This window comes from Coenobita brevimanus, chromosome 65, assembly GCF_032717465.1.
Source record: "Coenobita brevimanus isolate Jiangsu-jjx chromosome 65, ASM3271746v2, whole genome shotgun sequence".
Taxonomy (NCBI): Eukaryota; Metazoa; Arthropoda; class Malacostraca; order Decapoda; family Coenobitidae; genus Coenobita; species Coenobita brevimanus.
In genome coordinates, this window is record NC_137018.1 from 30,289,928 (window position 1) to 30,314,901 (window position 24,974).

At 42.5% G+C, this 24,974-nt stretch overlaps 1 protein-coding gene across 3 annotated transcripts in view; it reads right to left on the minus strand.

The window, feature by feature from the left end:
• The window catches only part of kcc (solute carrier family 12 member kcc), a 1,104,173-nt gene that overhangs the window by 11,581 nt on the left and 1,067,618 nt on the right, over positions 1 to 24,974 (minus strand). For all 3 annotated transcript variants that reach the window (XM_080276408.1, XM_080276407.1, XM_080276406.1), the window contains one exon: positions 6,217 to 6,287. In XM_080276408.1, the coding sequence (XP_080132534.1) occupies positions 6,217 to 6,287 (71 nt within the window). The remainder of the gene's footprint in view (positions 1 to 6,216; positions 6,288 to 24,974) is intronic.

Below are 24,974 nucleotides of genomic sequence, written 5' to 3' on the forward strand. Positions count from 1 at the left end.
TGAGGGAGACAATCACGGCAAAGAACACATGAGCAAGTGGGAGAGCAAGACCCAAAGACTTTGCGCAAAGGCTGCCACCTGTGCAGATCCGAGATTGGGGTTCTGCGTATGCAAACAATGGGCGGCCATGTTGGCTCAGACAGCTGACTGTCAACTTGCATGCATCACCACATCTGAATGATATTCTCGGAGGCAGCCATCATAAATACAGCAAGCTCTCAATTATCCATTGTTGTAATATCCAGTCCAATACAATATCCTGCATTGTTAGCTTGGCTCTATTAAAGCAATATCCAGCAAAATTATGCAACATCCAGTGCTGAAATTGGATGTAACCAGCAGTTCTATGCAATATCAGGATGTGAGGCTATCAACCAGCCCATTCCCAGTAGTCAACTAGCACCTGGGAAAACCCTACAATGCGCCAGAAAATGGGAAAGGCCAAAACATGCCAGCCAATCATAATTTGTTGTGGGAGCAGTCCCCGGTGAGCCCCAAGCCTACCATCGCTCTCTCAGTTTCTCATGGATCTCATTCAGTGAAGACGTATCTATGTGCTCTGTTCGTGACCATGAGGTGGAAAAACCCTAGTGCATGACTTACTCTGTGGCCTCCCATGCCTTGCTTGTTGTTGTTGCAAAGTGCACTGAACAGTACTGCATGGTGTACACCTCTACCCCTCACTGATGCCAACACTAGGCAAGTACTTGATACATCATGTACTGTATTAATGTACTGTATCAGTATTGTATTGAATTTTATGTTTCATTCTCATCTTTTACTCATGGTGAAGTTTTTAGGATAGAGGGTCAAGAAATGCAAGGCGAATAAATCCACTGAATAAAAAGGTATGCTCTTCATCAGTGGAAAGTGCGTTGTACCCATATGGTTTTCTAACTAACGAACCGACTCTAACTACCAACGAGCTAACAAAATCTTACAGTATCTTGCTAAACCCATTCTGTTAAATGTTACTCATAAAAATATGGAAAAATAAAGAAATAAATCTTGAGCATTTCATGGTGAACTGATGGTTTGGAATGTACAGTAGTGTTGTACAGTAGAATTATCACGATTCCCTTGCTCACAGTTAAGTAAGCCATGGCCCACCAATTCATTCTTACCTGACAGCTATCACTCCACCCCTCACTCACCACTCAGCTGTTTTACAGATAATACAGTAAATATGTAAAAACTGCATGGAAAAATAAACTAAAGAAATAAATCTTGAACATTTATTGGTGAACTGGTGATTAGGAAAGAGGTGTTGTATAGTAGAGTTATCACAACCCCCTTGCTCACAGTTTTATATATGGCTGTGGCCTGCCAGTTTTCCTTACCTGACCATTGTACTCTATCCCTTACTCACCACCCAGCTGGTTTGCAGATAATACGGTAAATAAGTATGAATTGCAAGCACAGTAAGTTTATCCAGCAAAGCAAACCTTCACTTCTATCAGCAAGATTTTATCTTCTCTGCCAGTACAAATGTATTCTAAGATGATGAATAAATTCACCTTAGAATGCATTTGAGGAATAAATTGGTGGGCTGCAGCTGTACAAAACTGTGAGCAAGGGAGTCGTGATAATTCTATTATAGAACACTTGTTTCCTAATCAACAGGTCACCAATAAATGCTCGAGATTTATTTCTGTAGTTTATTTTTCCATACAATACATACATACTTACTGTATTACAGTATCTGCAAAACAGCTGAGTGATAAGTGAGGGGTGGAGGGACGGCAGTCAGGTAAAGAATAAAATGGCAGGCCGCAGGCATTTACATGACTGTGAGAGAGGGAGATGTAATAATTTTACTGCGCAAAACTTCTGTCTATCTATCTATCTATTGCCAGATGCCATAATCCCGTAAGGAGTGGCCATTTGATTTTGAGTTATTTGTTTTATGGGGAGGGGCACTAACCCCCCATCAACCCACTTGCTGACATGTAGGGAGCACGTATGGTTTGGCTATATGGTTACCACCCAGCATTGTAAATGGTTTCTTGGCTTACAGGAAACCATTTGGCTTGTCACTCAATGTAAAGCAACCTGTAAAGAAAAGCAATAAGAAGTGACAGGAAAGATGGGAGAAATAGGAAGAGAGGAGGGCAGGCACAGAAAAAGAATGATAAAGGCTAAGGAAGAAGTAGGCAGCACTACATCAAGTGAGTGGATGATGGTCGCCATGACCTACCACTTTCTTTCCAGAAAATCAGTTCACCAATAAACGCTCAAGATTTATTTCTTTGGTTTATATCTCCATGTTTTATGAATAAAATAATAAATAATGTGTAGCAAAACTTCACATGAGCACAGTGCACTACTGCAAGACACTGCAATCGTGTGTGTTACGTCTATGGGGTGTGTTTAACAGGAGGCTAAGTTTCAAACGGAAATGTTCGTGTGGCCCTGGATATGGTGACACTGTATATACCACAATGATATAGCTAATGTATAAGAGTATATATCAAGTGTCTGAGAAAATTAAGAAAACAGGAAGGTAAATTCCCCAAGCTTCCCAGTTAACTGCGATTGTGCTGTACAATATTGCTGTATTGTATCAATACTGTATTTTATTTTATGCTTAGCTTTCATCTTATACTCAAGAGAAAGTTTTTAGGACAGAGGGTTGTGACAGATAATAACACAATAGCCCGCTCAACACTGAATGTTGAGCTGATGGAGAAGTACTATACAATATCCAGCATTTCACTTCATTTGGTGTAGGGCTTGGTTGAATTACAACAGATAACTGAGAGCTTACTGTATCATCCTAGCGAAATTGCAACCAATTTTTAGCATTATTCTGAAAAAAGTTATCCATCCATCCATCTATCTTCAAATCCTATGTTGCCCCATGAGGAGCATAGGAGCCCAGGGCTAGGCAAGTTGGTCCTGACATTTAAGATGAAAGTGACCAGCCTCACTCATCCCTGAGTGGCATTACGTGATCAATAAACCCCAACTATCCCTTGGATATAAACCTTCACCAGCTCAATTCGGCTGGAGTGACATAATTACCCACTAAACCACCAGGTGCCAAAAACCGGTTATATGGTTACCACCCAGCATAGCAAATGGTTTCCTGGTGTACAGGAAACCATTTGGTTTGACACTCAGTGTAGTGTCACCCACATGCAGAACCAAGAGGAAAGAATGAAGGAAAGAATGACAGCAGAGAGAGTGTAAGGTCACCAGTAGGCAGAAGGATGAAGAAAGAATGAAGGAAAGACAGAAGAGGATGGAAGGAAAGAAGGATACAGGAGAGGAAAGGGCAGACACACTAGAGCAGCACTGCATCAAGTGAGTGGATGGTAAGTTATAACTTTTGAATTGCTGTTGCAACAATATATCACAATGCAAACAATTGTACAGTGAGACCTGATTGCATGTGACCCTCCAATTACTGATGCTTGCCTTAGGTTTAGCAGGTTTTGACCAAAAAAACAGTGGGCTATACTGTCTACATGATGGGTAAATATCCCAAACAAGGTTAAAGTGGTGGCTACAGTGCTCTCAAGAGATGTCAGGTTTGTTGATCTGAAGATATTTTTTCCAGATGCTGTAATGCACAAAGCAATTATGCACGGACAGAATTTAAAAAAAAATGACTGCCTTGGTACAATAAAGAAAAGTCCATGATTTTAAGCAGATGCCAAAAAACTGTTGTGTTGGTGCATATATCATGGTCTGCATGACAATTCCACGTGGCAAGTGGGAGCGCCATTTATCCACTCAACTGATGTAGTGATGCCTTCATGTGAGGCTACACTGAGTGACAAACCAAATGCTTTCCTGTAATCCAGGGAACCATTTACTATGCTTGGTGGTAATGATGCCTAGTGGCCTAGGGTGTTAAGGCATTCCATCTGGATGAGGCATGTAAAGATTTACATCCAAGGGATGGTTGGGGTGTGCTGTTAACATGATGCCACTCAGGAACAGGCAAAGGTGATCACCCTCACCTCAAATGTCAGGACTGAGTATCCTAGCCCCAAACCTCTAGCTTCAGATGAGGCTGTCACTACCAAGGGAGCAGTTGCTATTTTGCTGCAGTCTGCATTAAATTTAATTATTATATCTCCATAAACTTAACTGTGCTACAAAAATTTATGGACATTGTGATTTATATCACCTAAGCAATGGGATGTTATACTATATACAGTATGGCGAGTTTTAAAATGAAACCCTCTATTTACAAACCCTAGGAATCTAGTGCCCAAATGGCTACTACATTTTCTGAGACACTGCCATGGCTTTGGCTAGCATTTCACTTGGAAGAGAAAAATAACACGGATGAGCTGTCATTGGCAAGGGCACCTACATCTAGCTGACATTTTCTGGTAACCAGCTGTGATCAGACAGGCTGGGGCATTGATTAGCATCCCCATGTATAATGACGCTGTTGTTGTTTCCATTTTTCTCCGAGTGCACACTTCAAAGACCATCTACGGTACAAGGAGCTGTGTTATTTAATCGCCATTTTTTTTTTGCTATTTAGCCTGTGTGTGATTTTATTTCCTCCTCCAACAGTTCCTGGAGTTCAATTTCATTTGAAGATCAACTCTGAATTTCATATGAGCTCAGATATATGGGGTTAATGGAATGTACAGTATAAAATCTTTATTATCTGAATGTGAAAGGGATTACTGTAAAAAGGAGTGTGTGCACAGTTGCTCCCCACAGACCATGAGTTCAGAGTATGTGACCCTCACTGTACACGAGGACCTATTTTTTATCGAATTTTGGTGTATTTTTTAATAGTGATGTGAATTGAACTCATAATAGGCGAGACGACAGCGAAGAGTGGCTCAGATCCGGAGTTCACCCCGAGCACGCGATATTGCCACCCCAAGAAGCGCCAACCACCAGTGATAGACAGTGGAGGCTTGTCAGTGAGCTGTTTTCTGGGGAGGATCAAGAGGATGATGTGATGTCTGAGGTGTCAGAAATAGACTTTGAAGGGTTTATGAACGAAGTGAGAGCATTAGCTAGTGAAAGTGTTGAAAGTGCTGGTGACTAGAGTAGTGAGGAAGGTGGTGTGTCAAGTGATGCAGGAGTTGCACGCTAGGGTTCCGAGACAATTAGCCATTAGACAATTCCCGTCAAAACATGGACGATTCCCCGTCAGTGGACTTATTATTAATTAATCAATACTTTAATAACTATATTTCAGGGGGATCCATACAAGTCAATGTTCAATAGCGTAGGCTTTGGATATTATTTATTAGCTGCATCTTTAGTCAATATTGACTAAAGAAGCAACTAATAAATAATATCCAAAGCCTACGCTATTGAACATAGACTTTGATGGTTATTAAAGTACTGATTAATTAATAATAAGTATACTGTATTTATAGAAGGACAGGGAATTGTCCAGGGTGCGAATTGTCCTGACGGGGAATCGTCCATGTTTTGACGGGGAACTGTCTGATGGCGAATTGACTTGACAGCGAATTCTCTCCTGCACCAATCGACACACCACCTTCCTCACCACTCTCGTCACCAGCACTTTCGACACTTTCACTTGCTAATGAACTCACTTTTTTCATAAACCCTTCAAAGTCTATTTTGACACCACAGACATTGCATCATCCTCTTGATCCTCCCCAGGAAATGGCTCATAGACATGTCTCCACTCCGTCACTGGTGGTTTAATTAACTTGTTTCTTCCTCGCTGTAGTCGCCTTTGAATTATTCTAGCATCACCCACAGCAGTCTTCATTGATGATGGCAAATTGTCTTGCTACTGTTGTGACAGCGAACTGATTTTATGCCGAACTGTCCCGAAACCGAGTGGTGCAGGAGACAATTCACCTGTTGTCCTCTTGGGTTAAGGTGAGCAGCCATATTCTTGTTGGTTTAGTTAAACCATATCCTTGTTGACTTAGTAAAGCCATAATCTTGTTTGTTTACTTTATCTTAGGTAATGTGTCTTAGATAGTTTCCCTGCACAGTACAATACTTAGGTCTGAAAGGAGTCTCACAGGTTGCCCATGAAGTGGGGTGCCACCCATATGTAATTTTTCCCATAAGTTTATGTATTCAGAGTATGCGAATTCCTAGTACGCGACATCCTCTGCCACCCATATACGCGCATACTAGGGGGAGCAACTGTACATGAAAATTTATGGCAGGGTCTTTGGGAAATGTCTGTAAATGCATAAAAGTAATAAATTTCAAAGAAAAAAAGTAACCTGATTAATCACTTACGGTTTGATGGTAAGGAGTTTCTTGAAGCACTCATTCTTACTCTTCTTTTCAGTGTCCTCCGAGGCTCCACTCTGAAATGCAGACAATTAATTTTACTGCACAACACTGCACCTCCAAGAGCTAATCTATATATTTATACACACACCCATACATTAAACAAAAGTAATCTACACTCAGATACAAGGACCATACCCAGGAAGCAGCCACTATGTTTTGTATCAGTCACCAGGGTATTTTTGTTTTCACTTTGGCTTGATTCTTCCTTGCCATGCAACCATTTAGGCTAGTGGCATCTAAATCATTCCAGTAGTACATTTTCTACAAACCACATTGCTGGCAGCCTGAACACAACAAAACTGCCTCACCACACTTCTGGCATGGGTAAAGGAAAACAGGCTGATGACTGGTCCAGCCAAATCCACCACAACACTCATCACCAGCAGCAATCATGAACACAAGTATACCACTAAAATCACACTTAACAACGTACTTGTGCCACACACACACACCTTCCAGTAAGATCTGTGGAGTGACACACGACACTGGACTTACCCTCAAGAACCAAATAAAAAAACATCAAGAGGTGGTGATATCCCAGTGAACAGATTCAGGGCACTTACTGGAATAGAGAGAGAGAGAGAGAGAGAGAAGAGAAGAGAAGAGAAGAGAAGAGAGAGAAGAGAGAGGAGAGGAGAGGAGAGGAGAGAGAGAGAGAGAGAGAGAGAGAGAGAGAGAGAGACAGAGAAGAGAAGAGAAGAGGGGAGAGGAGGGGAGAGGAGAGGAGAGGAGAGAGAGAGAGAGAAACTCCCTTCCTCCAAACAGTATATCAGATGAGTGATACCTTATACCTCCCTAGCATGGGCCCCCATCGTATCTAACACCCACTACAGTACAACATCTTGCAGACCATAAGGAACAACACTGTGCATTATTACTTGTTGCACCAAAACCAATCACACAGCTCACTTATATTCTGAAACCAAAGTCCTCACTGTTAAGAGATTATTTTGATGTGAGAGACACAAATCTAGGTGGTAGCATGTGCTAACATACAACATCTTTCACAACATGACACAGCCACACACCTGGACACACAAAACACTCACCACACAAAACTACCACACCTTCTTCAACAATATTCCACGTACAGACACTCCAACGCAACCAATAAGAAAAACCTACATACTCATTTCACGCACAGGAACTACAAGACCTCGCTTAACATATGAGAATTTGGGCGGTAGAAGACCTCGCTCTCTAGAAATTTAGCACTTTACAAATAACATCCCTCATGGGAGAAATTTTGTTTAGTTGGGTGGCCGCCTCAAAAGTCACCCCTTTGGCCCCTAGTCTATCATTTTGCCTATATATTATGGGACATTAAATGCAAGTACACAGTAAGTATAACTCACACAATAGCCCATACCTTAAAATCTATGCAAGAAAGGCTTAGTTGACTTGAAGAGATGGGGTTCAGTGGCGCGCTGACATCATGACCCACGCCACTTCCTCGCAAGCTCTGCAAGGGCTCAGTGGCACAACACCAGATTTGGCTCACTTTGCCGCCCCGATTTTGCATTTTCAAAACCAATTTATACACTACCATTTATTTAATTTTTTACTCCTTTGTTGCGCTCTAGGCATTTCGTGTCACTGAAACTGTCATATTTAATGAATGGGCTGTATTATGCTACCCCCCTCCCCCCAACATCTACTCATCTGATGCATCCTTAGAGTATATCAAGTTCACACAGCTATGCTCAGATCAGGGTATCCCCCAGCCCTCCTCAGTTACCAGCTTAGATTAGCTTAGATCTGGAATGGGTGAAATCATAGATGACATGCCCCACTTCCAGAAGAGGTCAACACAATATAACCCACATTATGAAGCACTGCACAATACTAGCCACAATAAGACACAGAAACAACAAATGTGTAGAAAACCTATGGGATAACCCCACAGAGCCAACTGCTTAACTGCAGTTAACAGGTCTGCTAGGTCTGGCATCACCAAGAGTTTCCAACTTGCTCCATATCATACTGGCTTCTTTTCTTCTTCAGTTCCTCTGCTATACCTTCTCATAAGAGCTACTAAAAACTGACAAATACTTGAACTGACATGAGATCAGCAATGTACAGTGTTGTAACCGATTCAATTTGCCAAACCGATATATTGCCGATTTTTGCGTTTTTTCCGATACTCAACCAATACCGAATTCTACTGTCATATTGGATACCGACAGAAGAAATATTACTATGCCTAGTATTCAAAATTTCTTTCACTGTTTAGCCTAATTCTGTGTGAAGGTGTTGTTACCTTGAGACTGTCTTCCAGCTTAATAAAGAACAGTCTTACTGAAAACCATTAAAGGTTCAAAACAAATGTATGAGAAGGAAAGGAGGGGGCAAACTGAGTTAAGATTAGGGTACAGTATACTAGCCCTACCGTACTGGCAGTGTGTAAGTGTGGTGATTGAGTGGGTTTATATATGTACAGATGTACTGTAAACACACAATGTCAACATAAGCATGAACTGCCTGCAACCCCTGCCAGCACCCATTAGTTGTTACACTCTTTATTTTGTCATAAAATATACATGCACTCTTCTCACTATAATGTAAATTATGCAGTGATTTACTGCATGTAATATGTGAATGAATGGCATCTGGTAACTTCGTATAAGCTCAGCTTCTACAGTGAAACAATCCTTTAACTGACATGCAGATCTTGCCAATGCTGCTTTAATACTGCACTGTACAAGGTTTGCAACTTTACATTTATATCTAAAGGAAAGATGAAAAATCAATGGTATGTATGCATAGGCAATCATGTGTAAGCTACTATTAAGCCTGTATGTGTAAATAATGCCCAGTTTTGAGTTTAGCTTCAGAACAAATATTGGCAAATATGAAAGACAGTGGGACAGGGATTCAAGCTGTTTTCTTATTAACCCACATTCTCAAGGAAAATAGTTCTAGTACTAGATACATCTCAGGTGATTAGTATTTTATTTTTTATTAAAAAAGATTGGAGAAAAAACAAAATATACCTACTTAGCAATATTATAGAATGCCATCTGAATGCCCTCAATACCGTGTGTACTGCCGATCCCGCTGACTGGACATGACATCAGCACGCCAAAACAAACTCAAATGTATACAATTTAAAACCATAAAGAGCAGTGGAAACCTAACTGGACATGCTGAAATCTAACTGGGGGGCTTTGCCCCTCAACCCCCCAGTGATTATACCCTACCTAACAGCATGCAAACTAAAATATGCATTAACCCCTCTGTAGCCGCCAGCATCAAATGACGTAGTGTGAAGCTGGTGACATTTGAGCGCAGCTAATAAAAATCATCATCCAAACCTATGTCGCCCCGCAGAGGAGCGTAGGAACCCGGGGCTTGGCAAGTTGGTCCTGACATTTAAAATGAGAGTGACCAGCCTCACTCATCCCTGAGTGGCATTACATGAGCAATCAACCCCAACCACCCCTTGGATATAAATCTTCACCGGCTCAATACGACTGGAGTGCAATAATTACCCACTAAACCACCAAGCGCCAAAATTTGGTTATGCGGTTACCACCCAGTATTGTAAATAGTTTCCTGGAGACAGGAAACCATTTGGCTTGTCACTCAGTGTAGAGTCACCCACAGGCAGAAGGAAGAGGAAAGAATGAAGGAAAGAAAGAGAGAAGAGGGAGTGTAAAGTTATCCGTAGGCAGGTCAAGGAAAGAATGAAGGAAAGGATGACAGAAGAGGATGGAAGGAGAGAAGGATGGAGGAGAGGAAAGAGCTCACCCAACAGCAGCACCACATCGAGTGAGTGGATGGTGAGTGCCCCCACTTACCACATAGCTAATAAAAAAAGACAAAAATTTTTGGGAAGTGAACGAACGTTTTCAACATCTTGAGACTGACCTACACTATCCCATACACCCCATCAAGCAGTTCAGAGCCTGCTGCTGTGATGAGATTTTTTTGCTCATAGCCATGCCTAAATATGCACAACTACACCCATTATCTCAACCCAGACATAAAATAACATCTTTGTCCTCGCTTGAGAAACACACACAACTGCCCTGTTTACACTTATGAATAAATATGGGCACAAACAAAAAAAGACATGATAATAAAAGAAATATCCATTTTCATCTTGGTACCTTTACCTATTTGCTCAGGTGTGTTGTACTGGTTTGGATCATTCAATGCAGTGTCTATCTATCTATCTATTGCCAAACGCCTTAATCCCATACGGGGTGTCCACAAACAAATCGCCTCCACATCACTGCCCTGCTCCCAACTCACACACCTTCACTTCACTCTCTTACACCTCATTCGTCAGTTCACTACCTGCTGCCGTGACAAGTGGATGTACGATTTTTCACTTGTGGCCATGCCTAAACATACATAGTTACACCCATTATCTCTACCCAGACAGAAATTATCATCTTTGTCCTCCCTTGTGAAACACACACAACCACCCTGTTTACAATTATAGAGAAACACAGGCATAAACAAAAAAGACATGAAAATTAAAGAAAAACTAATTTTTGTTTGGTATCTTTACCTATTTGGTCAGGTTTGTTGTACTGTTTTGAATCATTTTACATATCCTTTGCCTTTTACAAGCATAACAGGAAAGTTTGCTGTGTTCACGTGATGCTTTTGTGGGTGGAAAGGTCTCCCTTCCCTTCCTGCTACTCAGCTCGTGTAAGGTGTGAATTGCAGGTTGTCTCGCATTTCAACCCTCACTGTCCAGCCTGTACACTCAAGGGATGATGTTTATCTCATTTAGGTCTGAAAACAGACACTCTCACCTCCCTTTTCCAACAAACTCCACCACCCAGACTACAAAAATACGTCGATACTACAATAAACACTTATAAACACCGAAAATGCAAAATAAATTCATAATACAGTACTGTATACTGTAATTTTGTTAATTTAAACCTCATATAATTATTATGTACTGAAACACTTCAAAATACACATATACACAGTAGTTATTTCACATCTTTTCAACACCATTGAGAATGTTTTTTGGTTTAAAAAAAAAAAAAAAAAAAAAAAAAGTGTGATGTTGCATCACTGCAATACCTATGTGTGACTAGTATCGCTGCCTAAATTTATGCAACTTCTGCTTTTGATTGCACACCACAGGATGGGTCTAGGAAGCTGAAATCTGCACGGCCAGGTGCGTCAGAACTTCCTCTTCAATATGACAAAGAAAAAAAAAATCGATTTTCAAAACTTCGAAAAATGGTTGCGGGGTTGGCCTGTGGGGCCCAGCAAATTCCACATAGTTGGCCATGGAGGGGTTAAGTAAAACTTGTGCCAAAACAGTATCGTGCATTCAGAATGTTTGTTAATCATGACACAACCGCCACAAGACCATGTGATGGCTAAGGTAGGCATGATCATAAATCAAATCCTTATATACATTATACAGGAGACATCAATTAAAATATGATACAGGTTAGTAAACTAATACTCAGCAATTAAAGCTGAATCACTTCATATTCCATAAAATACAACATATGCGCAGTACAGTATTATGTACAATAACTAAACCTCCTATTTATGAACATTAAAAAAAATTACAAATTAAAAGGAAAAGAAAAAAGAAAAAGAAAACACTATATACAGTATGCTAATGTATAAAAAACAATAAAGGATCCTGTCAACACTTCATTCCAATAGGAAATTTCGAAATACTGCATTGTTGTCATACATATTTAATCACATACAGTATCCCTCTATTATCAGGATGGCATTACCTGGGCAATCCATTACTGGGATGCTGTGATCTGGATGTTCAAAACCATTATTCGTACATTTTTCCATATTATCCAGACAAATTGGTTACATCCGGGTGGAAATTATGGTCACATTTCCACCCGGATGGGTGGGAATAGCCTAACGAAGCCAACTTGTCTGGCTGGGTAGTTTTCCCAGTGGTGATTACTTGTCTGTGGTTGATGGGTCTACTTGACCATGGTAATTGCTTGGCTGTGGTAGTAGTAGTAGTAGTTGTTCCCTAGGCAGCCTGGCCGAACAGCCCCGAGTCCCTTAGGAAGGCCAAGGCCGAGACCGGGCTTTCCCACAGAGCTCTCAAAGAGAGTATCTTGTGTTGTTGGCGTAGGTGATTGTGTGCAATGCAGTCTTCCATAATGTGCTTAATAGTATGGGGTGCTGTGTTGCATCCTGGACAGGCATCAGCGATGGAGTCATCCAGCCTCTTCTAGTAGCTTAACAGGGCTGGATGGTGCCCACATCTCAGCCTGACCAGGTGGACCCTGTCCTCACGAGGGAGATAGGATTCAGAAGGGTGGATGTCAGGAGGCCGTGCATGCAGCTGTGTGTTGTCTTTAAGTGACTGTATGGAGCGGTGAGTGATCTAAATGTGGATATGCTTCTGGAAGCTGGTCTGAGGTGGGAGAGATGACATTATTTGTGTATGGTATCATGTGCTGGGTGTTGTTTTGATGTTCCTTGGTGTGGGTGGATGTGTTGCCATGTAATATAGTGGATGTTGTGGGTTTGTGGAGGATGCAGGAAGAAACTGGGTGCCTCTCATGTCTAGGTGATCCTTGACTTTGAGGACTTTGGTTTCTTGATGTAGGTGGTCTGTGGGTGTAGTAGCTGTGCAGCCTGTGATTATTTTTAGGGCATAGTTCTGTATGGTCTGTAGAGTGTTGTAGTGTGTTTTGGTGAGGTTAGATGCCCATGCAGGGCTTGCATAATTCATCACTGAACATATTTATTGTTTGGATACTGGGGTAGTGGTTTCCTTGTTGTGTCCGAATGTTGTATGGGCAAGTGACCTCAAAGCATTGAGTCTTGGTGTTATTTTATTTTTAATGTTTGTGATGTGTTGTTTAAATGACATTGATGTATTGTATGTTACACCACGGATTTTGAGTGTGTGTGTGTGGTAGGGGAGTGTTGTTTATGGTGAGGTGTGGGATGTGACTGTGTTCTGCTGTCCAGTTTGTGGGAAGGGTCACTGTAGAATTGGCTGGGGCTATTTTGAGCCTGTTTGTGGTGAATCATTCGTATAGTGTGTTGAGGTAAGGTCGAATGATGTGTGCAGCTGTGTTTGCATTTTGGTGCATACATGTAAGTGTTATATCATCTGCATAGGAAGCTATGTGTATCTGTGGTGTGTGGGGTGTGGGTATGTCGTGCATGTATAGGATAAAGAGTGCAGGGGACAAAACAGACCCTTGGGGGATGCCATTTGTGAAGTTTCTGATGTTAGATGACTGACCGGGAAATGTTACGTGTGCACGTCTGCCTGCTAAGTAGTTTGCCAGCTATCTTTTTGTGTTATTGTGCATGTTTGTGTTGAGTATTTGCTTGTGAGGTTGTGGCGGGGGATGACATCAAAAGCTTTGCAAATGTCTAGTGTGATTAGGAGTGTTCTGTGTGGTGGCCTAGCTGAATTTATGCCATTGAAAACTCTCTGTGTAAGGTCTGTAAGAAGAGTGTTTGTCGAGTGTAGTGGCCTAAAGCCATGTTGTGATGAGGCTAGGGAGATGTGCGGTATGACAAGTTGTAGTACCAGTTGTTCAGTGACTTTAGAGGGGGTGCAGAGGAGTGTGATGGGGCGGTGTGAGGAGGGTAACATGGGGTCTTTGTTGGGTTTAGGGATAGTGATGATAATGCCATACTTCCAGATATTGGGTATTATGTTGTGTGAGTAGCTGTAGTTTGATATGTTGGTGAGTGCTTGTATGCCTTGTGGTCCAAGGTGTTTAAGGTGAATGTTGCTTATGTTGTCTGGTCCACAGGCCGATGAGTGCTTGAGGTTGTTAATGATGTGCTTCATCTGGTTGTAAGTGAAAGGTGCATAGTCTACGTCTGTGGGGAAGTCTCTTATGTCAGATGATAAGTCGGTCTTCGGGATGGGGATTTAGATGGCTGACTTGTGAAGTGATTTATGAGAGTGTTTGCCTGTTGTTTGTTTGAGGGTATGGTGTCTGTTGTTGTGATGGCAGCATGTGATTGTGTGGTGTTGCTGTTGGAAAGTGTGATGCTGTTTACTGTTTTGCAGGGTTTGTTGATGTTTGTTTTGTGGTCAAGTGCTTGGAGGTAATTTTTCCAGTTTAGTGTTTGCTGTTCTGATACTTTATTGTTTATCTGAGTGCTGAGTTCTTATATTTGCTGTATGGTGTCTTGTGTATGGGGTGTTGGGGAGTGTCGCTTGGCTGTGGTTTATAGGTCTGCCTGACCAGACAGAGTATGGTTAAACAACAGGAATAAGTGTTGTATGATGTACTGTAGTAGCCTTTTACACTGGCTTTCAGTGTTAGGTTATGTACAAAGGGGGACCATGGGAGAAGTCCATTATCCAGATGGGTCCATTATCCAGATGAAGCCATTACCTGGACATGCCTTTGGCTCTATTATGTCAGATAATCGAGGGATTACTGTATTCAGCACAGCATGAGCCACTGTGACCAAAATACATCGCAGAGAACCTTCAATGCTTAGCTTTTCAAGGTGAATAAAGATATACTGTAGACCATCACTATAACAGACTAATTGGGGAGAAGCCCTATCCAACAAAGCTGATAGCCCGTTATATCCAATGGTCCCTTTGTGAGGTAGGATTTCAAGGACATGTCTGAAAATAAATGAGTTCATTTCACTTTGTTTATAAAGGCTCCAACATGCCTTCATGCATCAGCCTTGGTCGCCTAATGGTGGCTCTCCATGCTGCTCAATCTCTGTCAGCATCCTCATTCAGTCCCTTATCTCTTAGGCTACATTCACTGACCTCGTCCCAGGTCTTTTTCAGTCTACCTCTCACAACCCTATTCCTAACATTAACACCTCCCACTTTCTGTACCCAGTCATCCCCCATCCTCTCCACATGCCCAAACCATTTCAATCTAACTTTCCTCATCACTATCTATCTATTGCCAGAAGCCTCAATCCCGTTCGGGGTGGCCACAAACAAATAGCCTCCACGTCGCCCTGTCCCTCACCATTTCACTGCCCTGCTCCCAACTCACACACCCCTCTCTCACATACCTCTCCACCCCATCCCTCCATCTCATCCTCGGCCTCCCCCTCCCTCTCCCCCCCTCCACTTCACTCACATACACTCTCTTCATCAGTCTTTCACCCTCCATCCTCTCCACATGACCAAACCACCTCAGTGTATTCCTCCTAACAATTCCTATCACATCCAAATCCACACCACAACGCTCCTTTATATCCTCATTTGTTAGCCTGTCTCTCCATGTGACTCCACAGGCTCCTCTTAAATAACTCATTTCCACTGCTCTCGCTCGTCCTTCCAACAACGTCCAAGCTTCACTTCCACATGTTAGGGTTGGTATCACAATACTGTCATGTAGTAACTTTTTCATTTCCATGCTCACTTCCCTGTTTCTTATCACTGACATCAAGGAACCAGCAACCTTTCTTCCCTGTTGTACTCTTTCAAGCACTTCACCCTCCAAACCTCCATCCTTACTCATCACACTACCCAAGTACTTAAACGTACTCACATCTTCCAATTCCTCACCATCCAACCTTGCTGTACATTCACTGACTTCACCTCTCTCAAAGACCATCCCTTTACTCTTCCCTACATTCACCTTTAGATTCCGCTTCTTACACACTCTCCCAAACTCATCCACCAAGCCCTGCAGCCCCCCTTCGTCTTCACTCAACAACACAGTATCATCTGCAAACAACAGTAAAGGGAGTTTCCAAACACTACCCTCTCTCACCAGGGCCACTCCGACATCCACTACCCTACCATGTACCTCTTTTATTACCCCATCCATGTATAGACTGAACAGCCACGGAGACATGACATCCCTGTTTCAACCAAACCTTGAATGAGATAAATTCAGTTCACCAACCACACGCACTGCAGCCTCAGCACCATCATACACATTCTTCACAGCATTCATTAACTTCCCATCTGCTCCATATATTCTTAATACTTTCCACAATCCTTGTCTATCCACCCTGTCATATGCTTTCTCCAAATCCATGAAAGCCGCATACAACTTCTTTCCCTTCTCTAGAAAGTTTTCCACAAAAGATCTAAGAATGAATATCTGATCTACATAACCTCTTCCCTTCCTAAAGCCTCCCTGTTCTTCTCCAACTAATTACTCTGTCCTTTCTCTAACTCTGTCAATAACTATCCTACCATACACTTTTCCTATTATACTAAGAAGACAAATGCCCCTATGATTACCACACACTTCTTTTTCCCCTTTTCCTTTGTACAAGGGAATAATTATACATGACTTCCAATCCTCCGGGACTCTACCTTCCTCCCAGGCTAATCTGCACATCTTCCACATCCATTCTACTACTATCTCTCCCCCATGCTTCAGCATTTCACCACACACTCCATCAATTCCTGGGGCTTTCCCCAAATTAACTTTCTTCATTGCTTCCACAACTTCTATCTTACTGATTTCTATCTCTCTTCTCACCTCCCTTCTTCTCCCAGCCATTCCCCAGCCACTTATACTCACATTACTTCCATCCTCTATGTTCAACAATTCCTTAAAGTGTTCTCTCCACCTGCTCACTTTTTCTCCCTTCTCCACTAGTAATCTACCATTTATATCTTTCACTCCCCTGCTAACTTCACTTCCGCCCTGTCTTACCCTCTTCACCTCTTTCCAGAACATTTTCTTACAGTCCCTCCACTTTACACTTGAATTCCTTCCAAATTCCTCATCCACTCTCTTCTTACTCTCTCTTAGTAGTCTTTTCACCTCTCTCTTTCTTTCTACATATAACTCTCTCTTCTGCCTCTCAACTTTTTCCACGCCCCTATTTCTCATCCAGTCATTGTATGCTTTCTTCTTTTGTGCCACAGCCTGTCTCACCTCTTCATTCCATCACGCTGTTACTTGCACCCCCCTCTGTCTTCTCTTCATCCCACTCACCACATCTCATGCTGCACATATTTCTTCTGTGAATATCCTGCACACACCTTCCATGTCTTCCATCTGCTCCAATTCATATTTGCCCAATCGTTCCTCCACTTCTCTCTTATATTCTGCCTTTTTCTCATCCTCTTGTAACCTTTCCACTCTCCTTGCAAATACTCCTTCTTCCCGTCCTTCCCTTCTTGTATTTCTCCATCCTAATTGGATCTTGATTCTGGCCACCACCAAGTAGTGGTTAGAAAGTCCACTCCCCCAACCTCTATAAGCTCTTGCATCCATTACACATCTTCGCATCCTTTCATCCACACACACACACCCCTCCGTCTTCTCTTCATCCCACTCACCACATCTCATGCTGCACATATTTCTTCTGTGAATCAAGTTTGGTAAAAGTAGAAAAAGACCTGATTGGGATTATAAGTTAGGAAATAAAACCCTATACACATCAGAATGAGAGAAAGACCTAGGCGTGATTATAAATAACAGACTATCTCCGGCTGACCACATCAGCGAGAAGGTACGGAACATGTATACACTGCTTGCAAATATGAGAATAGCATTCACATACATAAATGAAGACATGCTAAGAAGGATAATAACATCATTCATTAGACCAACCCTGGAATATGCATCAGTAGTCTGGAGTCCTCATCTCAAAAAGCATATAGACAAGATTGAAAAAGTTCAAAGGGCTGCTACAAGATGGATACCAAGCTTAAGGGACCTAAGCTATGAAGAAAGACTAAATAAACTGAATCTACCAACACTACAGGAGAGAAGGAAAAGAGGTGACATGATAATGCTATATAAGTGCATATCAGGAAAGGAGAAAATAGACATAAATGATTACTTAACATATGGAGAAGCATCAGCAAGAGGACACTGCAAAAAACTGCATAAGAAGAGAGGTGATAAAGACGTAAGGAAATTCAGTTTCCCAAACAGAGCAATTGATCAATGGAATGCACTACCGAATGAAATAGTGTGTGCCAAAACAATTCACAAATTTAATCCCTTAACCGCGGGTGTCGTTCCAGAATGACATTGCAAAAACTGGACCAAACCGCGGGTGTCATTCTGGAATGTTTGTGAATATTTTGAATACCGCGTGTTTTTCCGCGCGCCAATTGTTTCAAGGGAAAGTAGCTATTAAGTTCTTTCACTCCAGCCAACCCCCACCTCCCTCCTCCCACCCCTTGGGCCCCCACCTCCCACCCCCCGGGCCCCCCACCCCACCCCTGACCAAACACGCATCAGTATCTGTCCAGCTTTGTGAGTGACAACAGCGCTGATGTGGCAGTGAAGTGCGGGCAATTACAGTGCCTTTTACCTGCCTCAGTGAACACAGTGTGGGTGTTTATCGTATGTGCAGTGTTCATATATGTTTATAGTATTATTATCAGAATGAGGTTGGCATTTGGTAATGGTGTGTGAGCAAAAAATAGTGATTTTAGATCGCTCACTTCTAATGGCACTGCCCATCCAGTGATAGTCAACGAAATCATGAAACCTACATCATTGCAAAGCCGAAGGTTAATACTTTCTAATGGTACCTTATTTTTCGCTCTAGATTTATTCTGTGCAGAGTTATAAAGGTTTAAAGTTTGTTTACATTTTGGCTTGAACCCCTGCAAGGGGGGGGGGGCAGTCGGGTCAAAACAATGCCCCCGGTTAAAGGGTTAAGGATATGTACGATAAATATGGTTTAAGATATGGGACAGTACGAGCTTGACTCATTCCTGTAAAGATACAATTAGGTAAGAACATAATCAATCATTGCCTTCCTTTCATTCAGTTCACCACCCACCCTTCTCATCACTCGCCATGTATACCTGTGGATCATTTTATGCCTGAAGAGGGTATTGGTTATCACCAACCCCCCTCCCAGCACAAATCTCTACTAAGGCACTGCCATTCTCATCTATCTCGGCAGGCACACCCCACTCACCAACTATTCCATCCACCTTCACATTCCCTACTTTACCATTCATATCACCGATCAAAAACACTCTCTCATTCCTTCCAAACTTTTCCATGCACACTTCCACATTTGTCCAGAACTCTTCTCTCACTCAGCTTGCACGATCTTGCATTGGCGCATACACGCACACAATCACCCACATTTGTATTCCAACTTTCAACCTTACCGACACAATCCTTGACCCAACTGATCCATACTCTCTTATGTTATTCTTCCATCTCTTACTCACAACTATACACACTCCTTCTTTTGCCCTCTCATTCACACCTACTCCTGCACATATACCCCATCCATACTCCCATTCTCTCATACGCTCTCCTTTCCATTTAGTTTCAGTTACTCCACATACATCAACTTTCGCACCCTCAAGCACCTGGACAATCTCTCTCTCTTTCACCTCATCATTCGCACCTCTTACATTCCATGTTGCAATTACCATGTCCTTTGTCCGGTCCTTGGTCGTCATCTTTTGGTCAGTCCTTGTCTGAGGCTTCTTGTTCGTCTTTTTAGTTAGTTGTTTTCTGGGGAGGGGCACTAACCCTCCGCCAACCCTTTTAGTCGCCTTGTACGACAAACAGGGATACTGGGGAAGTATTCTTAACGCTTCCATTGTAAACCTAGCACTCCCAGCACAACAGCATATTCTACTAATACAGTAAAATACCGGATATCCAATATCCAGATAACCGAGATTATCAAACAGTTGTGAAAATTCATGGATTGACAAAAATATCAATAACTTGAGGCCCCCACAGTGGGGGAATCACCAGCCGCGAGCTGATATATATCTAGCGCCGCTCGGAATATGACCTTGACCTTGACATACTTTCACCAATTCTGAACTCAAAGGAGATTTTCATCCCTACTACATACCTGTAAAATTTTGTGATGATATCTTGGGCAGTTGTAAAGTTATTGTGCTGACACATAGATCTTGACCTACTTTCACCAATTTCAAACTCATAAGATATTTCCATCCCTGCTACACACTTGTAAAATTCTGTGATGATATCTTGAGTGGTTGTATAGTTATCGTGCTAACAGACACACAGAGAAACTGATAACGATACTTGTAGGAGATTTTCATCCCTACTACACACCTGTAAGATTTTGTAATGATATCTTATGTGGTTGCAAAGTTATCATGCTAACAGACACACAGACCTTGACCTATTTTCACCAAATTAAAAATCGTAATTGATTGTTTTTCCCTACTAAGCACTTGTAAAATTTTGAGATGATATCTTGAGCGGTTTTTAAGTTATCGTGCTAACAGACACACAGACAGACAAACTGAAAATGGGCTGGTAAAAATACAATAGTGTGCTCCAATCTGAATGCCCACCATTCCATGAGATAGTCACGTATCATGTAAGACCGGGTGAAGCTGGGTGAAGTGAGGTGAGGGCATTTACGGTGAAGGATGTTTCCTAGTTAATCCCCATCTCGGACTTCCTTTTCCCCTCCTCCTAAATTGGTCACCATCCACACCCCCAAAGTCCTTACTCTCCAGTGTCAAATCCCCAGTCTGCTTACCGTCACCACAGCAGACAAGCACTCTCGCTGTTGTGCTGTGAGAGATGGCGATTTATACACTCCCTGATGTTTAGAGTACTGTACAAACAATACATACCATATCTGCCAGTGTATAGGGCGACTTTTGAACCTCATAAAAAAATGCTCAAAAATTGGGGGTTGTCCTAAGCACTGGGTATAAAATCCTAACCTCTACATCCTGTGGTTATGGGATCCATAGGTGTGATAGGGAACATCGTTAAACACCCACCTTGACCCTTGTTTCCCTGAACATTGTACATATACGGACAAAAACTATTGAAATTACTAACATCATCATCAAACAACTTGTTTTCTACACGAAGGCAAACTTTTATAAAAAAAATATCTTCATGGACACAGCCACAAAGACAAGCAAGATGAATAACTTGTTGAGCCCACGCCATGAACACCATCGTGTGTCTCAGTAATGCTGGCTGGGCTGTTTACAAATTACCACCAAGAGAAGGGTTGCTAGATCTGAAGCAGGGCTCATTACCAACAGCGATAAACAACAGTGACATTCACATTATTCCCGGTGGATTAACTTCAATCCGACAACAACTTGATGTCTATCAGAATAAACCATTCAAAGACCGCATCCATGAGCAATGGAACATGTGAATGATCAGTGGTGAAAAGTCATATACAAGTGGCCGGAATATGTGTGCTTCATGTCACGATGAGCTGTGATTTTTTTTATCAAGGCATGGAATGATATTTCTGTGAAAACAGTCATCAAATCCTTCCAAGAAATGTGGAATATCCAGTTCAGTGGATGGCATAGATGACATTTTGTGGGCAGGTGAGGAAGAGGAAGCCGATGCCGAAGCTTCAATTTTGAAGTCAGAGTATGATCCTTACGATGAAGAACTGCAAACATTAGTGCAGGATGAAGTTTATGAACTGATGATGTCAAATGTGGATGATGCTGATTTTGAAGGTTTTTAATCACTGACAGTTGATGTGATGACTCTAATAAAATGTAACTTCCTTTTAACCTATTTTATAAGATCCATGGTAACATGATTTTAAGTTTTTAATACAGTACCTGTAGGAGTTTATACTCAAATATTAAATTATAACCCACTTTGATATCGGAGGTGGCACATGCAGCTTAGACAGCCTTTAAAATCCATAGAAGACAAAGGTTTAAAATAAAACCTAATCATAGGCTGGGTTGCTTAGCAACATGTAAATAGGGTCAAGTTGCCTACGACGCAGGCTTCTGTGCCACGGTTTTCTATGACATAGCAAGGTGCCAGACCCCCAAAAAACGAACCATGCCCATAAACTACCTATGGCGCGGGAACGGCAAGGTTTGAAACGTGCAGGCAAATTCCCCTGGCGGCGCACTCCCCTGTCTGTATATCAAAGAAGATGGCGACCACTTCAGCTCCGTACTACAAGTGCTCCAACTGTGGACTTTTTTCTCTCTTATAAGGAGGTTAAACTTCACCAAATTCATTTTGTTCAGTAATGAAACATTAAAGACTCTTTGGGTATTGTGACTAGTTTATAGGTTTGTTCATAAAACCGCTATGAACGGGTTAGTGATGATGCACCTATCTCTGAGCTAAGACGAAGTATAATGTCTCCCATCATCATCATCACGTATATATGAATGATTATTAATGTGTTAAATGCAAGTTTTATTGATGCTTGAGCATACAAACTTTATCAAATAAACTTCTTCAATCAGTGCTTGACCAGGCAGCCTCCGCCATCTTTAATGTTTTGGTTGGTCGGCTGATCTGTGTCTACTTGGCTGAGCTTTCTTTCGCTTGATCTGCAGCACATGGTATGCCCAAGCAGATACAAGACTGATCACCCTCCCGTTTCTTGTGCCAATTGTTACATGTAATACATGCATTGACTGATTGCTTAACTGTGTGCCTGTGTAAAGTGAGGAAAAATGGGGAAAAAAGGGGTGAAAAGGGGGACTTTGGGCGAACGTCCAGAACCAAATTTCATTTTCCCCACAGGTTTAGTTGTTTGTATGGCACAGTTTTTGATGGCACAGGCGTGGTTCACAACTAATTAGCCGCGCCTTAGGCAACTTGACAGTAGTATCACTCCACTGGTCAGTGGGAAGAGTGATAAAGGACTGAGGTTCCTGGGGCAGCAAGCTCCCAGTGTCTACAACAGAGGTTCTCAACCTGGGGGGGCATAGTAAATTCCAGGGGGGGTGTGAGCCTGGGGGAAAAAGTAGGAATTTCTCTAATTACATTTGTTTTTCTCTTAACAAGAGCGTGGCCGATATCAAGATGTTTATGAAAGAAATACAGAATGTGCTTGGAGGGCTTTATGGACTACGAGAAGTATCAATATTTCTAGATTCACAGCCAAAGGTAGATCTTCATGACCAGTTCCAGTCTGAAGGCATTCTGCTATCTCTAGTTTACCTGGTGGACATCTTCGAAGCGCTGACTGCAATCAACCTTAAACCATGAGGGAAAAACATTAACATGATGATGCACCATGACACCATTCGAGCCTTCATGGCAAAACCTGACATCTGGAAATGTCAAATTCAGGATGGAAATACAGCCAGTTTTAGTAGTTTGGATTCTGCTCTCATTTGCAGTTGCCTTGATTCTGAGTTTATCAAATAAAAAAAAAAATCACTCATCTGACTTGAAAGCAGACCTAATCAGATACTTCTCATATACAGATGAGAAGCAGGAAGCCTGGAAATTAGTCAGGAACCCACCTCAATGTCAGGTAGCTAATGTTTAGGATGAAGTACAAGAGGAGATTCTTGAGTTAAAGTTCAACTCCTCAGCTGAAGAGGGTTTCAAAGAACTGGATTTTGAGACATTCTGGGTCAAGTGCCTTCCTGTTTACCCTCTGATCCCACATCAAGCTCTTCGGATTCTGACAATGTTTGGATCCACGTATCTCTGTGAAGCTGCATTTCCCATGCTTGTGCTGTAAAGACCAAGTACAGAAACTGGCTGAACGTTGAAGGGGACTTACCGTATGTTGCGCACCCTCTGGCATTCAACAGGGCATTCAAAATCTCGTTGCTAAGAAGCATGTGTCAAGTATCAGATTAACCCTTTAAACGCGGAGCGTCGCTTTTGCGATGATCGTCAAAAAGGACATAACGGCGGATCATAGCGTTTGCGATTCGAGTTAATTTTGAATAAATGTGGGCAAGGAGGTTCCAGCTGGTATTGTCTATCAGTACCGCCACCCTTTAGCTACAATTAGCATATTTGACCTTTGTACTACTGACCTCCGTTGTTGCCAAGTATCGCGTTTTTTCCACCCCCCCACCACCACCACGGCCCGGCCAGCCTGGCTGTGATATATGGCAGCATGCTGACTGCTCAGAAATGTCGATCTGCGCTCTCCTCTCACAAGCAGTTTATGCTAATTGGAAATGCTTGTTTCCCCAGTTGTCACACTAGCTTTTTTTCGCACGGTTTTCCCCTGTTTAGCGTCAGTTTACCGCAGGCTTTCAAGGTGACATTATGGCGAATTCTAGCTCTTCCGAGTCAGTGCCTTCCAGCCCTCCGCAAAAGGGCTTTGCGACCTCTACCCCTTCTAAACCCTTACTAGGGAGTGCAAAGGGCCTGAGTGAGTCGGCTATAGGCCGAGAACTAATGAAAGCCTCTATGGACTACGGTAGTGATGTTGGTGTGTGGTCGAGTCTTGCCGAATCAGACACATTATTGTCCAGTGATGAGTCTGAGGTGCAGGAAGAGCTCACTGCTGTGCCTAGTACCTCGTCATGCAAGGCTCCACAGAAGAAGGGAGTGGCATATGGCAAGGGGGCACAGAGGAAGCGAAGTGGTGACCCCGGTTCTCAGTCATTGTACCCCGCAGGCCGGCCATTGTCCCCACACTCAGGTCAGGCCGCCACCATACCGCCTCGCTCCCCCAGCCCCATTATCTCTTCCTCATCGTCTGCTGTGATTTCTCCAGAGTCTTCGGAGTCTCCTTCACCACCTCAGAAGGGAAGTAAGCAGTCTGGTAGTCATAGAGGTTTCCGTAGGCCCCGTGTTCGTGCTGGCATGAGTAGGAAAGTGGCTAGTAGTAGTAAAATTAGTGGTAAGGTTTCTCACACTAGGCAACTCACCACCCAGCCTACTGTGAGTGACCTTGAACCTTCTCCCACTCTCCCCACCACCACCACCACCGCATATTCGCGACCTACCTCACCCACTGCCACACGGCCTGCCTCATCCACTGCCACACGGCCTGCCTCACCCTCCCACTCCCAGCCTAGGCAGGGCACTCTGGACACCTTCGTGTGGTCTGAGGGCTCTGAT